At 40.8% G+C, this 17,034-nt stretch overlaps 1 protein-coding gene across 4 annotated transcripts in view; it reads left to right on the top strand.

Moving 5' to 3' along the window:
- Window positions 1-17,034, top strand: part of INO80D (INO80 complex subunit D) — a 56,727-nt gene that overhangs the window by 354 nt on the left and 39,339 nt on the right. Inside the window, exons 1-4 of one of the 4 annotated variants that reach the window (XM_059702885.1) lie at window positions 303-4,719; window positions 12,621-12,661; window positions 14,002-14,094; window positions 14,291-14,446. Coding sequence is in view for 1 of the 4 variants with exons in the window: in XM_059702884.1 (XP_059558867.1) it covers window positions 14,229-14,446 (218 nt within the window). In the remaining 3 variants the exon portion in view is untranslated. Of the gene's footprint in view, window positions 1-302; window positions 4,720-12,620; window positions 12,662-14,001; window positions 14,095-14,199; window positions 14,447-17,034 lie in introns of those variants that run through there. The other 3 variants (XM_059702884.1, XM_059702886.1, XM_059702887.1) reach the window with 3 other exon arrangements.

The following is a 17,034-nucleotide window of genomic DNA, read 5'->3' as shown; positions in this document are numbered from 1 at the left end:
GGGGGGCGGACCGGGTCCCGCGGGGCCGGAGCGGAGCGAGCGGCGCGGCCTGCGGGCCGGGGTGGGGTGCGGGGCGGGGGTGCCGGCTAGGCCTCGGGCCGGCGGGCCCCGCGGCGACCGCGCCCTGCCCCGCACCCGGGCTCCCCGCGCCCCGGCGGGTCCCCGCGGCCTCCGGGCGGGACGGCGGCGCTGTGGGGCCGGGACCGGCGCCGGCCGGAGCCCCCCGTGGGCGGCTAGGCCCGGGCGGCCGGGACGGGGCGCCGGGGCCTAGGAGTGGGGAGCGGCGCCCCCCTCCCCCGGCCCCCCGCCGGCGCCCCCGCCCCCACCCGGGGAGCGCGCGGTGTGCTCGGCCCCCTCCTCCGCGCCCGCGGCCTGGCGGGGCGGGGCGGGCGGCCTGGCGGGCGTGGGGTGGGGTGGCGGGGCGGCGAGGAGTCAGGTGCAGCCGCGGCCCGGAAAGTTTCCTTTTAGGCCCGAATGGGGGGCGGCCCTCCTCGCGGGGAGCCCTGGCGCTAGCGCTCGCGACCCCCGCGGGAGCGGGGAGAGCTCGCGGCGATTTGGAAACTCTGGGCCAGTTCCCGTCGGCGAAGGTACTGCGCCCCGCGCCCCACCCCGCGCCCCGCGCGCCCCGCCGGGCGGCCGCCTCCAGCCCAGCCCCGGGCGCCCGGCGCGTGAGGGCCTCGCCGCCCCGTTCGGAAAAGTTTCTCGAGGATTTTCCCGGCTCCGTCGTGAGCGCCGCGGCCGGGGCGCCGGGGCGGGAGGCGGTGAGTTCAGGTGGGCTTGCGGTGGGCGCGGGCGGGACCCCGGACACCCGGGCGGGCACTTGGCGATCTGGCAGCCCCCCCCCCCGCACACACCCCCCCTAGCACCCCGGATTCCTTCGGGTCTGCGGCCCCGCGGGAGGGCGTGGGCGGCGAGGACCCCGTCGAGGAGCGGGGCTGGGTTTCTGCCGCCGCCCCCGGAGGTGGGAGTTTCCCGTCCTGTGTGGTCACTGTCCGGGGAGCCGAACACGTGAACAGCCCGGGGGGGGGGGGGCTGGTTGTCAGCACGCGTGGGAGCAGGAGAAACGGGGAGGTAGGGGAGGTGGGCAGGGCACCCCTGCAACCCGGCGCGGGGATCCGCAGGGGGTTTATTCGGAGAACTGTTTGCATTCAGGGGATCCCTCCTGTCCGACCCCAGCGATAGGAAAGTGGGGGTTTTAAGGGCATTTGCGATCGCCGCAGCTCACAGGGGTCTGCGGGAGAGCCCTCGGGGAACGCAGCCTCGCCGATACCGGGTTTTCTCCTTTCTTTCCGTTTAAACGGGTTCAGTGTTAGCTGTATTTTGGTGCCCTGGGCTTTGAAAGGGTTTAGTTGTTGTTGTTTGCTTGTTTGTCTTTTAGTTGAAAACTTACATTCCCAAATCTAGATGTCCTGGTTTCCAGGGATGGGACGCTTCCTGTGCTGCACTTAGCCGCCTTCTGGGGGTTCTTTGGTATGGAAGTTGGGATGCTAATGCCCCCTGCCCCCCTCGGCCCGCCTCCGGGATGGGCAGGTGGGGAGAGGTGCTTTTTCCTCTTTTCGTTTGTTCCTCCCTCCCCCCACCCCCCTTCCCCACCTCCTGCCCTTTGTGGTGGACCCAGGGCAGGATGCTGGGTGGGTGGGTGCGCGTGTGCGCCCTGCCGGGTGTCGGGCTGGAGTTGGCTGGCGGGGGTGTGCCGCCTTCTGACCACCCGCCCCCAGAGCACTGGTGCCCGGGAGAAGGGGCCGCGCAGAGCAGGGCAGGGGGTGGATGGCCCAGGACCTGGGCAGGCGGACTTCTGTCAGGATGGACGTGTGAGGCCCCTGTGAGTCCTCCCGTGGCCTTTCCTTTTGTCTGCCTAGGATAAAACTACTTCTGTTTTTTCCACAGCGATACATATCCAGCCATTTAGCATTGTTCTTAAGAAAGGCGTGATATTCGAGATGATATGGATTGCGTACAAGACATGCAAATTACATTTAATGGTGGTTTAACTTTATTGATTAATTGAAATTGCTTATTGACTTGGACGTTTTTATGCACTTGTGTACCCGAAATGGTTACTTCTGTTGTAGTTTGGCCTTTTCAGAGCATATTGGATGGAAGAAATCACTCAATGAGTCTCTTAGCACAACATTTTAAGGTTTAAAAAAAAAAGCCCCTTTGCCTCATAATCCAAAGATGTAGGTTTAACTTCACATTCCTAAGCTTTAAAAAACTATATGGACAAATCCCCAAAGTTTTGTACTTTTTCTACCCTGTTCCAAAATATGTTAATTTCTTAGTTGCCTCAAGGACTACTTTATTCCTGAAGAAATGGTGGGGTTTATTTTCAAAAGCTACATTTTATTTGAAACGAATAAGAGACTTCAGGGCAAATACGGAATTAATTTTAAATTGCTAAGGTGAGATACTGTTTTACTCTTAAATATTTCCAAAAATAAATATTTATTTTGATTTATAAATCTGAAAGGATCAATTTTTCTTTCCTCTGAAAGATTGTAGAAGGAAATTTGAATACCACACCCCCAACTATTTTTCTCAGCAAATCATGTCACTGCTGTTCTTAGAGAAATGAAATTTTGGTTTTGATGGATTTTAAAACTTGTTAAGTCAGAGCACCCAGAATTAAACAAGTCATTAAAAAAAAAAAATGCTGATCCATTCATTCTTATCTGAGATGTTCCCCCAGGGTGAGCAGCTTTCACTATCCAGGTTGGGAACAATAGTTATGGATATTGAGAGGCCATTTATTTCTGGATACAATCAACAGTCCCTTGGTCTTGTAACCCAGTCTCCCCCCCCACACTTAGAAACTTGTAAGCAATAGGTAGATAGGTGAGAATGGGTTGGAAGCAGCAAATTGTCCCCAAAAGCAGATACTCCACTGCATATACAATGGAGTCACATCCAAGCCCATTTAATTTATGCTAATGTAACTCTGTTTGTCCCAGAGCTCTGACTGTAATGCTGATTTTAGACAATACTTCTGGCTATTTTGAGACACGTGTAAAGATACTCTGCACCAAGACTTCAAATTAAAATCTACAGCCTCTCTTTTCCCTCATGGCACTAAAGATGCCAGGCTACTAGGTTCTGATGGTTTTTAAGGCAGCTAGCTCTTCAGTTCAAAAAATTTTTCTTCAGTTCATTTTTATTTGTAGCACGACATCCCACAGTCAGACAGAAATTTGGACTGGGCTTTGGGTTCTCATCGCAGCGCTTCCAGTGGTTGGGTTTGTTCATCTGTAAAATAGAAATACCTTTTTTTGAGGTAAGGATTAGATGAGATAGCCCATGTGCTTGGCTCTTAGCTGGCGCTCTTTAAATATTAATTCCCGAGCCCACCTTACCTTTCTGTTAGTGCCATCTAAAAACCGTTTCTCTTATTTGTTTGCTTTTTTTCTGGCTAAAAGTAATAAATTCTCATATTCATTCCACTCAGATTTACCCCAGGAGATAACCATTGTTAACATGTTGTGTTTTGTTTTGTGTGATTGTGTGTGCATACAACATAAACATAATCTTAGGATTTTCCATTTAACAGTGTTGTGTAGTTTTTTTGTTGGTTAAAGCTTGGGCTCTGGAGTTAAACTGGCCTTGAATCCTACCTTTGTGATTTGGACAAATTGCTTAATTTCATTCTCAGTTTTTTCATCTGTGAGAGGTGATGATAATACCTTCTTCATAGGGTTGCTGTGATGATTAAATGAGGAATTGCACAGAAAGCCCTTCGAGTGGTGCCTGATGCAGGACCTTCAGCTAGTGTTTTCCTCTAAAGAGTTTCAGTACTTGCCATGTGATTTTTTTTCCAGTCTGAATGAGTTCTTGATTCAGTATATATACTAATAATACTAGTGCGTATTGAGTGCAAACGGAATGTTATCATTACCTTCATGGGGCAAATAAATATTTTTGTGCCAGGAGAAAATTAGCAGTATATTCATAGAAGCTTTCCGCAGCTTGACGTCAGCGTAGTCTGCTTTTGAATTCTAAGAGTTGCCAAGAAGGTGGGTTTACTTTTACTTCCAGCTCTTCCTCTAAAACTCTTGCAGTTACCTGCCTGCCCTCTGGGTGTGTGTGACCTCACCTTGGGAGGGTGGGGTGTTGAGGTGGGGGTAGGGGTTGTTGGAGCCCCCGCTGTTTCATTCATTTAACTGTAACAGTGGGCCCTGTAATACAAAGACACACTCTCTGCCCTTGAGGAGTTTTTAGTCTAGTGGAGAAGGAAAAACCGCTGACTTATACAACCGTGGATGATAAGGGATAGGTTCTCCCGGAGGCCTGGAGGCAGGAAAGCTATTTATTCTGGCTGCCCTGGGGCAACCCTTAAAGTAAGGACTTTCCAGGGGTGTTTCTGTGCTAAGCAAATGGGAAGTTTTAGGAAGGCACTTCTGAGGGTGGGACCTGAAGGTATGAATAAATGCCGGAGGACACAAAAGTATCCTGTGTTGCAAATTGTAGGAAGAGCAATAAATAGTGCAAGAGATTAATTAAGCCTGGCTGGATCCTAAGGAGTTGATGTTTTACAATTATAAGCAGACCTTGAAGCCTTCGGCTTAATCAGTTATTCGCGTTTTAGAGAATTTGAGTTGTACAAAGGGTGGAATAAATGAGGGCAAGACTGGAATTAGATCCAGCGCTGCTGAGAAGAGATTGAAGGTTTGAACTATGGCGGTGGCAATGGCGCCAGAGATGGAGAGAAGTGGCGAGGTTACCAAGGTAAAGTGGCTGCGAGGGTTGAACCGGATGTAGATTTGGGAATCATCCTTGTATAGGTAACAGCTGGAGGGTAGAAGTAGAAAAATTTGGCTTAGTCAGTGGTTCATAGTCTTTTTTGAAAATCTGACGAACTTTACGGACTCCTGTCCAGAAAAATGCATTTATTCGCATTAACAGTTTTGTACATTTGGTTTGAAATCTGGGATAATAACCTAACCTTGGTAGATGTAGAGTAGAAATGAAAATGAAAGCTTGTACAAGTGTCTTGTTTGACTCACACTTCTTGTGTGTTTGTGTGTGACTTTATCACTGCCATTTCATAGAGGAGGGGACAGATTTATAAAATAAATTTCTCAAGGTAATACTGTTGTAGGTGGCAGGAATGGCACAGGGTGTTGACCTATGGGGTCAGGCTGGACCTGGGTTCAGCAACCTTGGCACTCGAGTTCTTAGCAACAAAAAGCCAAGACATCACAGATGTAGAAAAAGTGATTCCTAGAAGAAATGGGCTTAGGAAACAAGTTATAGAGGTAAAGGAAGGGCCCTTGGAGCTTAAGGGTGGAGATTTTAGGGGAAGTCCCAGGAGGAGATCTCAATAGAATATTCAGCAGCTTTCCAGGTGTGTCCTTTCAGGGTGTGGTCTCCACGGCACCTGGGCAGGGGGTCAGGCAGTGCAGCTGCTCCTGATACCAGCTGTGGCTGGTTTTGTTGCTTTTCTGGGCCTGGAGCTAAAATACAACTGAGGCCTAGATGTTATCTTTAATAGGGAGGAAAGGTCAAGGGGTCCAAACCGCATGACCAGCAATTTGCTAGGGGAGGAAAGGTCACCCTGAGGGCAAGGTCCCACCTACAGTTTGTCCTTTGCTAGGCACTCAGGGCGTCCACCCTGGTGACATGGCCCAGGGTCCTTGCTCTGCATCAGGTCTGTCTCACTGCCTACCACAGTACATCTTGTATTTTAACGGCTTTAATGAGCTGCTGACATGAAAACGATTAGAATATTTTGTGGGACTATTTGGAATTTTATCTTCTTTTGGAAATTGGAAGATCTAGAAACTCTGGGTCTGCTTTTTATTTTTTTTACTTTTTATTGCATCAGTTTATTGGAACTGGTTTGAGTCAGTCCCCTTGAGATGAGCAAAGTGTGCCACCGTCTGCCCCTGGCCCACCCTGGTGGCCCATGTAAGGTATTTCATCCTGCATCCCTATACAAAATAAGGCAGAGAGGATCTTGGGGAACATTGACGCTTGAGTGTGAGGGCAAGAGAAACTAAGTCACTGACTGAGCAGCCAGAAAGATTTTCAAGAAAGAGAAAGTGGTCAGCAGAGTCAGATGCTACAGAGAGGTCAAGTGAGAGGATGGAACTGTGTATGTGGAGTGTAGCAACAAAGAGGCCATTAGTTTCAGATTCGTAGAACAAGAGAACTTTGAGGATTATAGCTACAACTTTTTTCTTCTTGTCCTGCAATATAGGGTTTCCATAACAATTGAGAGTGACTGGCATGGACAGGAACTCAGAAGGCATTTGTTGTAAAGGATGATTTACTTACTGGAACTAATAATGCTGTAACCAAGTCAAGCACTGCTCTACTAGTTATTTCCATCACAAGAACAACAGTATATAGATGCTGTATAGAAGATAGACATTATTTTTAGTATTAGGTTTTTAATATGGATTATAGGGAAGAATTCTCAGTGGATTCTGTTAGCATAGCCCCAAAAGGGTGGGAGGGCCTGACTTAATGGAGAGTTACACTGTACCATTCAGAAAACCACTAGCAGCTGGAGAAGGCATTTTAGCTCTGCAGATTGTAGATTAAAATGATAATACTAATAAACTACTGTTTACAGCTTCTAATAGTTAACATTAAGTGATTACTGTGTGCTTGGTACCATGCTAAGTATGGTTCATGAAATGCCTAATTTAATTCTAAACAACTCAGTGACTATTGTAATCACGCTTTACATATGAGAAAACTGAAACCTAAATTACTTGCCCAAAGTCATAGACCTAGTAATTAGGAGAACAGAACTGAGTGCCATCTCTGATACCCACTAGAGCCAATAAGTGCTCTCAACATCTGCAAAAACTCTCCTTTACCTTTCTGATAAATCAGGTAAGGAACTCAACTACTTGTAAAGGCCATTTAAATTTAAGTTCATAATGCAAACTTATTTGTCCAGTGCAGTTTGGCATATAATAGACGTTCAATAAGCATTTATTTGATTTATTTAAAAATATTTAGTTTGAACTTTATACTGAATATTGTTCATATTTTTGGGTGATAGGATGTTTTTCTTCCCATCAGTTGATTTTCATTATTTCTAATTTTACTGCTTTTCACATTAGTATGTGGGATGTTAGTTTTTTAAAAAAATTAATATACTTATCTGTTTAGTATTTTATTACATTTTTTTCTCTATAAAGTTGAATTAAAAGTCTTTATAAAAAGCTTAAAATGTGGGAGGTAGGGAAGCTTTTTTAAAGACTTGAAAGTGACTCTGGGGTAAGTGACTATTCATTTCTATTAAATATATTTTAAAAAAACTAACATTCTGAGAATTTAGGTCCATGCTGGATTAAGAAAATTGTAAGGTGTGTTGGAGGTCTAGGCTGTTAAAAGGGGGTAGAATATAAAATTACAGATGGCAATTAGGGGAAAATGCTGTGGCGGTGAAATGAACATGCTTCTGAAACCCGAGACTCAAAAGAACAGTCATGACGTATAGAGATCCCACATGGAGGTGGTGCAGCAGCAGTCCCAAAGAGAGTAATGTTCATATTTTTGGTCAAATTGGTTTATGGTTGCTGTTGGAAGACTGAAAGGGCTGTAGGTGCTTTTGTTATAAGCTTACATTTCTTACTTTTGTCCCCTGCTGATGTCTCTGTATTTGCAAGATGAAAGAAATTATAGAAATGAATTGTTTCATTTTCCAGTTAAACTCAGCATATAACATCAAGGAGGATTGTGGGGTTTTTTGTTTGTTTGTTTGTTTTTAATATTTAACACCTAACCATATTTTCTACTCTTGAATTTTGGTAGCATTTCCATACTCATATGCAAATGTACACGCACCAGTTAAACATTAGGGTATGTTTAACATTGGAGGTATTCTTTCTGTGAGACTATTCTCAATATAGTTGTTTTTGCTTTTGATAATAATTTAATAAGGGTTTCTATTCTGCTGCCACTCTAAAGTGCTTAATTATCTGCATTCTTCTCCTTAAGGGAGCATAAATCTGTTATATTCTAAGCAAATTATTTCCATGGTTGGAGAAAATATCTACTTAAGTTGTCTGGTTAGGATATGTTTCCTTCCTCTTTTAAGTGATAGTTAGCATGCGTTAAAAGGTGGAGCTTAGCTATAGCATTTCTTTATGGATTAGAGATACGGTAGTATTTAAATATTAGGGTCTATAAGACATTTGATTAAGATCATTTATAATGTTTCTCCTCTCTTTATATTTTACAAGGAGTGTCAAAGAGTGAAGGCCATGTGAACTTCACCTTTGGTGGGGTAATGGTAAAGAACTTGAGTTGTGGGAGGCTGGATGTAAAGAATGAAAAAAATGTAGGGTCTTTTCCCTGAGAGCTGCCTTACTGATTTTGTCATAATGTCTTCTTTAATTAAAAAAGGAAAAACCTACTAGAAGAATAGTTGTTTCCAGTTTATAGACAAAGTGATTTTGATATTAAATAATACTCACTTAGAAAAGTTAGAGTTCCAAGCAGAGGGCCATTTTCCCCAAACATTCTTTCCTTTTATGGTATTGAAAGTGAGTGAATTCATAAGAGAATTGAAAGTTTAAGTATAAAGATTAAGTTGAGCTTTTAAAAGAGGGATTTGAAAATAGAGAGACCAGATGATTGTTCAAAAGTAAGGTGCAAAGAATGATATAAAGTTGGCTTTTAGTAGGACTTTAAAACATTAAAAATCAGGGAAAAAATTAAAAGAAATTAAAAACATTAAAAATCAAACACATGGGAAGAAAAATTAATCACAGATGTAAAAATATTAAGATGGCAGAGGAGTTGTTTATAAGAGGTTGAAATTAAACACCTTTTTGTAATGGCATGGGGATGATTAGCGGAGCTTTCTTTCCCACCTAGTGGCAAATGCTGAAAAGGGGCAATTGGATAGATTACTGAATTCTTAGCATTAGAAGGACATTGACTTGGCAGATTTTAATACATTCTTATATATATTTTTGTTTTAAAAATACATTTTAAAATATGTTTTCATTTATTTTAGAGGAAGGGAAAGGGAGAGAGAGCTAGAAACATCAATGATGAGAGAGAATTATTGATTGGCTGCCTCCTGCACGCCCCCTATTGGAGATCAAGTCCCCACCCCAGGTATGTGCCCTGACTGGAATTGAACTGTGACCTTCTGGTTCATAGGTCAACACTCAACCCCTGAGCCAAGCTGGCTGGCCTCTAAAGTAGTTTCTAGTCCTTAAATATAAAGACATTATTAGGTCAAAATGGGTGGGGGGGGGGGGATCAAGCCCTGTATAAAATAAAGAGGCTGGCCTTAGGCATTTTCATTCTAGAAGATATGGAAAAAAATATACAAATTTCGTAGACAAAAAAGTATCTGACCCCAGAATTTTATGTCCAGGTAAGCTATAGTTTAAGTATATTGTTTAATTGACATATATTTCCAGACAGAAAAACCATGGCTGAGATTCCATAAATCAGCTTTGGGTGCGGGTGAGGGTGGAGGGAAGGGGAGATAGAGAAGAGAGAGAGTTGACTATGTTTAAACCATTGAATCAGAGATGAATTAAAAATGAAATGGATTAGTGAGTAGCATGGAATAAATTTAAATGTAGAACTAGCATTAAAATGTTAAAAACTTCCTGGCTGGTGTTGCTCAGTGGTTGAGCATGAACCTATGAACCAAGGAGGTCATGGTTTGATTCCTGGTCAGGGCACATGCCCAGGTTGTGGGTTTGGCTTCCAAGCTCGATCCCCAGTTGGGGTGTGCAGGAGGCAGCTGATCAATGATTCTCTCTCATCATTGAGGTTTCTTTCTATCTCTCCCTCTTCCTTCCTCTCTGAAATCAATAAAGGATATATTGAAAAAAAGAAAAAAGTTATAAACTATGGCAATGTAGAAATCATAATACAAGGAAAAAATACTGCTTTGGGATGTGTGGTTTAGGAAATTTTTCTCATAACATGAGGTCAACCATGATAATGCTAAGTAGACTAATTTTCTTAGTGTGCAGTAAAAAAATGTTATCTTAAGGACACAGACTAAATCTCCCAAGAAAATAGGCTATATAATGAATGAAACATGTAATAAAAAGAATCAAGAGCTAAAAGCAATGCAAAAAATCCTTATATGATAAAAGGCTAATATGCAAATTGTCCCCTCGGGAGTTCGACCAACTGGGAGTTTGACCGCTCGCTGTGATGTGTGCTGACCACCAGGGGGCAGCGTGGAATGAAGGAAGGCCCCGATTGGCCCTGATCACTGGCCAGGCCTACAGACCTTACCTGTGCACAATTTCGTGCACTGAGCCTCTAGTAAAATAATAAAATTAAGATGAAATATTTTCCAAATAAATAAATATAAAATTATAAATTGGATAAACCCATTTATTAAAAGAAAATGACACTCAGATTAGAGCAAAAAAGTCAAACCAATTAAGAGATGTCATCTAAATGGGACCAGCAGATAATATTTTAGTACATAGTTTAGGCTTTTCAGTCATACAATCTCTGTTGCAACTGTTCAGTTCTACTGTTATAGCATGAAAGCAGCTATAGACAACATGTAAATGAATGAACAGGATAGTGTTCCAGTAAAACTTTATTTAAAAAAATAGTCATTGGGCCAGATTTGTCCTGTAAGCCAGAGTTTTCTGACCCATGATTTAAAAACAGTGCCTCACCAAACGTTAGAGTAGAAGGATGGGTAAATACTTAACTGGCAAATTGAAACAACAACAAAAATGAGAGTTCAAATATTTTTGTCAGACAAGGTTGAATTTAAGACAAAATTCATCACTTGAGTTGCATTTCCTAATGATAAAGAATGATAATCTAGTGGTTATGAATTTTATATATCAAATAATACAGCTTTAAAATTTATAAAATAAAGAATATACAGAGAAACAGACAAATCAGATCATAGTAGGGGGTTTTGACTGATCTCTTTGAGCTCTTGATAGAGCAACCAGACAAAATGTGTAATAATATAGTGGATGTTAATACCATGATATATGGTATAACAGACAACATACCCTGGGTACAATGAATGTGCTTCTTCAAGAATCTTTATGAGGCCCCAAAGACAATCTCGGTCAAACAAAAAACCCCCAAATATATGCAGGTATGCTCCTTATTCTTAACTACAACTGAAACAAGGAAAACATAAAACTCTACCATCTAAAACTAAATAACTCTTGGGTCAAAGGAGAAATTAAAATATCAAATCCAAATAAACTAAAAACTGCTGATATTCAAAATTCTGTGTAATAGTACCTTTGGGATAAGGCTAAAGCAGTACTCCGGAAGATTCATAAATTACTAAGCAAGAAAAAATGAAAATAGAATAATTCAGCCCAAAGAAGTTACAAAAAAATAATAAATGAAAAGCAAACAGAAAGTTTATCAGCTCTGGCCATTGTGGCTTGGTTGGGTGTCATCCCACGCACCAGAAGGTTGCCAGATTGATTCCATGCCCAGGTTGCAGCTTGAACCCTGGTAGGGGGTGTGCAGGAGGCAGCTGATCGATAGTTCACTCAAACATCGATGTTTTTCTCTCCCTCCTCCCTTTCTCTCTTTCTAAAAATCAAGAGAACGTATTATCAAAGATAAAAGCAGCAATTGATGAATTAGAAAACATACATGGAGATAATAATAACGCCAAGAGATTTGGGTTCTTTGTGTTTTTATTTTAGAGGATACTGGGAAAAAAAACAAAAAACATGAAACAGCCTCCTATTGAACCTGTCATGAACAAAGGGAGAAATCACAAATATCACATATGTGAATTAATGAATACACTGAATATGAGAAAAAAATCATATATATTTAGGAAATTAAATGTAAGAGGTCATATTGCTAAAGTGTATGGGGATAAATGTGAAAACCTGATTCACTATGAAAAAGCAGTACTAAGCCCAGCAGTTCTAAGGAACATCATAACTGCAGTGCTTTTTAACTTCCTCAAGAACATAGAAAAAGAGAAAGATTTTCTAAATTATTTTTTGAAATATTTATTGATACCAAATTCTGGCAAAGCACACAAACAGAAAATTTAGACCTTTCTCCTACTACAGAAATCTTAAATATTAGCAAGTATAATTCAACAACACATTAAGATAATAATACATAATGACCAAGTTGCTTTCATCCCAGGACTGTAAGAAGAGTTCAGTGTCAGAAAATAATAAACACCATATTTTTAAAAGTATGAAAGAGAAAAATGATCATCTTTCCCAGAAGCTGAAAAAGAATTTGGTAACATTAATCATTAATTCTGAGGTTTTTTAAAAAATAGGACAACTTACTAAAATAGGAATTAATTGATAACTTTCTTAACATAATAGGAAATCATGTTAAAAGTCAACATTATTACCTTGGCGGTGTGGTTCAGTTGGTTGAGTGTCGTGCAGTACACCGTAAGGTTGCCGGTTCAGTACCCAGTTGGGGCACATGCTCAGGTTGTGGGCTAGATCCCTGATAGGGGGTGGGGGAGGCAGCTGATTATGTTTTGCTCTTGATCTTTTTCTCTCTCCCTTCTCTCTCAAAATCTGTAATTTTCATTTGTTCATTGTTTAACATGTATGAGGCACAGTACTTGGTGTGTTGCATGCTCTATCATTTGATCCTTGGAGCAGCTTGATGATAACATAGCTACTGTTATTATCCCTATTTTACAGATGAGAAAACTGAGGTTAAATGACTTGTTCAGGATAACAAAGTAAGTCCAGATTCTGAACTTGAGCAAATATATCTTCCGACTCCTGAAGCATTTGTGTGTCTTGCCATTCAGTCGTATAAGGAATTTCATATTGAGTTTAGTAAAGGAGAGAGTATTTTTTGAGGCTTTCTGTAGCTAGTATCTAAGCTGCTCTATCAGCTATGTGGGTGACTTTCAGAGTGTAGAGGAAGGGTGTTAGACCACATCAGCCCACTGCAATCCTACTTGACAGATTAGTTGCTTCAATTTCATTGTAGACTATGTGGTCTTATCCTATATAATAAAAGGCTAATATGCAAATCGAACCACAGAACGACCGGTCGCTATGACATGCACTGACCACCAGGGGGCAGACGTTCAATGCAGGAACTGCCCCCTGGTGGTCAGTGCGCTCCCACAAGGGGAGTGCCGCTCAGCCAGAAGCCAGGCTCACAGCTGGCGAGTGCAGCAGTGGTGGCGGGAGCCTCTCCCACCTCCACAGCAGCACTAAGGATGTTCGACTGACGGCTTAGGCCCACTCCCCAGGGTTCATCAGTCGGACATCCCCTGAGGGCTCCCCAACTGCGAGAGGGCACAGGCTGGGCTAAGGGACCCCCAACCCCCAGTGCACGAATTTCATGCACCAGACCTCTAGTAATATATAAATTCTACTGCTGGAACTTTGTGTTTAGAGAGGTATGAGTATTGTGTCCTTTCTTCCATTTCTTACTAAACCTCCAAAGACTCATAAACCATGATTATTATTCTATTTATTTTAATTGGGAGTGCCATGTAGTTCCAAGAACTGAACTGAGTGGTGGAAGTGTGGTTGGGTGACTAGTCTTTGGGCTCAAGAAGTTTATAGTTTAGATGGGCTAAGTGAGGGGGAAGATTAGAGGGAAAATTACTTTTTTAAAAACAGGAATTTGCTCTTTTATAAATTTCATAAAAACATTTGTTACAAATTGCCAAACACTTGTCAACCTATCAAAAAATGTAGACTTTCTGAGGGAAGTTTGCGGTCCATCGGCATTGTAAAGAGATTCGGGTTCTGAAAATAGGTATAGCCTGTAAGCAGCAGTAATGAGATGAAAAGACGTTATGGCATTTGTTTGGTGGAAAACCCCTACCTGTTTTGAGGTATTTTCAAAACTTAACCAGAGGAGAAGTTATTTAGTTCAGTTTGGAGGGGTAAGGTAACTTAATATTTTATGCCTCTTATTACTTTAATTCAGTATTGGGACTTTGGATTACAATGAAGAATCCATCCCATTAGAAGGGTGATATAGTATTTTACTTCTGAGGTGAGCAAACTTTGCTTATTTCACTTTTGTTAACTAGGCCTTTTGATATTTTTATAGACAATCTGCTTCATCTTGATTCTGCAGCATTCCAAAGTGTGGTATCCTTGGGGTTCTCTTAACATTGCTATGGTGCAGAAGATTTAAAATCAGGTATGGCTATGGTGCCAGAAGTTGCTCAATGAAATTCTCAACTTAAATCTGCCTTACACTCTCTGATTTATCATTTGGGTTTCTTTTTTTGTGGTGGTCTTTTAGCTGATGTTCACAAGGAATAGAGTCACGTGATGTATGAAGGGAAACATATACACTTCTCTGAGGTTGACAATAAGCCCTTGTGCTCATATAGCCCCAAACTGTGCAAGCAGCGGCGACTCAACGGCTACGCTTTCTGTATCAGACACGTTCTGGAGGACAAGACTGCCCCCTTCAAGCAATGTGAATATGTGGCCAAGTATAACAGCCAACGCTGCACCAACCCCATCCCCAAATCAGAGGATCGTAGGTAAGAGCTGGTAATGGGACTCAACCTTTGATTTAATTAGGCTGGGATTTTTCTTTTTCTTGTCCTTTTTTCTTTTGATACAGTGAATGTAAAGGATGCTTTCCTGGAGTATTCTAACTAAACTTTGAAATGCTTCTAAAGATGAGAGATTGGTAATTTAAAAAAAGGGAATAGTAAATTTGGGGAATCATTTGAAAAGTATGTTTCAGTATTTTCTTTTTATATTGATTTAATAGACTTGCTAGGATTATGAAACTGTTGCTTAAAGTCTTAGTACTGATGTATTTAGTTTGCAGCCTTAGAAAGTGTTTCTGACTTGTCATCTGCCTAAATGAGAAAAATTATAGGAACTACTTAGGTGTTGTAAGTAATGATAGTAATTTTGGAACTTTAAAATCTGTGCTTGAAAGGTAGAAAAGGGTAAGTATTTATTGAAAAAGAGTTATTCAAAAGAATGATTACTTGAATCACTCAGATGTACTTTTTTTTTTTCAGATGTACTTTTTATCAGACTTCTTTTTGGTTAAAAAGAATTCCATATAGAGTATGTTTACTATAAATTAGAAACTGTATTTTCATAGTATGAGTGGCTGTTATCACTAGAATTATGAATTTATGCTTTGCTGAATTAAAAATAATAATACAGGAAGGTGTTTTAAAGAAGTCTTATGCTGGTTATTCATCTTTCATATTTTTAGGAAAATTCACACTAGATTTCACATATGATCTCTTTTTCTTCAGTTCTACAGAAACAGTATTGATCATTGTAGGTTATTACAATGAGGGATGCATGCTTATTTTATAAGAAAGTTTCAAATATTTGTTATCTTTAGGTAGAAACTTTGAACTTTTTACTTTTCTTTTAGAGGTAAAAAGTTCATCCTTGTTCCCATACATAAGCAGATGTCACCTGCATAAAAGGGTTGAAAAGGAATATGTATTTTATATTCAGAGTGAGCAATTTTTACCCTTTTAGGGTGAAATAAATAATTTGTGTTGATAGAGATCCCACCAAAATGAGTATAGTATAATGTGGTGATTTGGGAATACTCTGTTAGAATTTCTAATGAGCACTTAAGGCGTCAAATTACAATACCCGAAAGTTAGAAACAGCTGCTTAGTGAGGCAAGGAATAAAATTTTAATCTCAGGTGAGAAAGGGACCACTGTATTAGGGTAAACATATCTGTCCATTTGGTTTTAGCAGACTGAAAAAGATAATTTCTTACCCCTGCCCTTTTTAAACTTAAAGAATGCAAGAACTTGGATTAATTTTTTACTTCGAGCTCCATTATAAATACATTTCTATAATTTTGTCTTAAATTCCATTTTTCACAGTTGTGATTGTTAACCTTGGATTTTTTTTAAAATTCAGCTGAAGCAAGTGTTATAGCTTACAGCAAGTAGTAAAGTGAGTCACTTCGAATTTGTCCAAAATATTCTGTGAAGCATATGCCTTCACCTTTATATACTAAGAAATTTCCTCTTTTTAGAACAAGATAAGGGAAAGGATTTTTGTGTTGCTCTGTCAAGAGAAGCTACTTCTTTTTTCAGTTGGTCCAAGAACATATGAATATATATATATATATATATATATGTATATATATATATATATATATACATATATATATATATATATATATATATATATATATATATATATATATATATATATATTTACCCAAGGATATTTTTTCCATTGATTTTTTTTTTTAGAGAGAGTGGAGGGAAGTGGAGAAAGGGAGAGAGACACATTGATTGGTTACCTCCCGCACTTGTACTTGCCTCCACTAGGGCCAGGAATCGAATCTGCAACCCAGGTACGTGCCCTTGACCGGGAATCAAACCAATGACCCTTCAATCCATAGGCCAATGCTCTAACCACTGAGAAAATGGTCAGGGCTATAATTTTTTGGGTATTGGTATTTTTGTTTGTAGGGTTGTTTGAAAATAGAATTCAAGTAGACTTTAACACAGGTAATGTTCTTATGTTACCTCAAGAATTCCAAGCTGAATTTATGTCATAATATCTTGACTGGTGTATAAATATTGATAGTTGTAACTACTGTAGAAAAGATTAATATTTTGAAAATGTACTTTCATTATTATTGATGCAATTACTACTTGGACACCTAGGTATTTGAGATGGTTTATATATTGTTTTAGAGAAAAAAAAATTTAAGGATTTTTTTCCCATTGATATTTTTAGAGAGAGTGGAAGGGAGGAGAGACAGAAATATCGATGTGAGAGAGACATATCTATTAGTTGACTCCCACACATACCCCAGCAGGGGCTGGGGATTGAGCCTGCAGTCGAGGTATGTGCCCTTGACCAGAATCGAACGCCGAACCTTTCAGTCAGCAGGCTGATGCTCTATCCACTGAACCAATCCAGCCAGGGCTCAAGGATTTTTAATGGACAAAATTATCTGGTTGGTGGTCAGCTAGAGGAAGCTTCTTGATATCAGTGTCTAGCTTATCTGGTGTGTATTATAAATGCTAACTTATGAGTTCCAGCTCTTTGAAATAGAATAGTGTTATATGCTCAGTAGAAGTAATGGTATAATTAAAAGGTAAAAATCATTTTCT

The sequence above is a fragment of the Myotis daubentonii genome, chromosome 7, assembly GCF_963259705.1.
Source record: "Myotis daubentonii chromosome 7, mMyoDau2.1, whole genome shotgun sequence".
Classification (NCBI taxonomy): domain Eukaryota; kingdom Metazoa; phylum Chordata; class Mammalia; order Chiroptera; family Vespertilionidae; genus Myotis; species Myotis daubentonii.
Note: the sequence above shows the minus strand (reverse complement) of the source record. Positions and strands in the feature narration are given on the sequence as shown.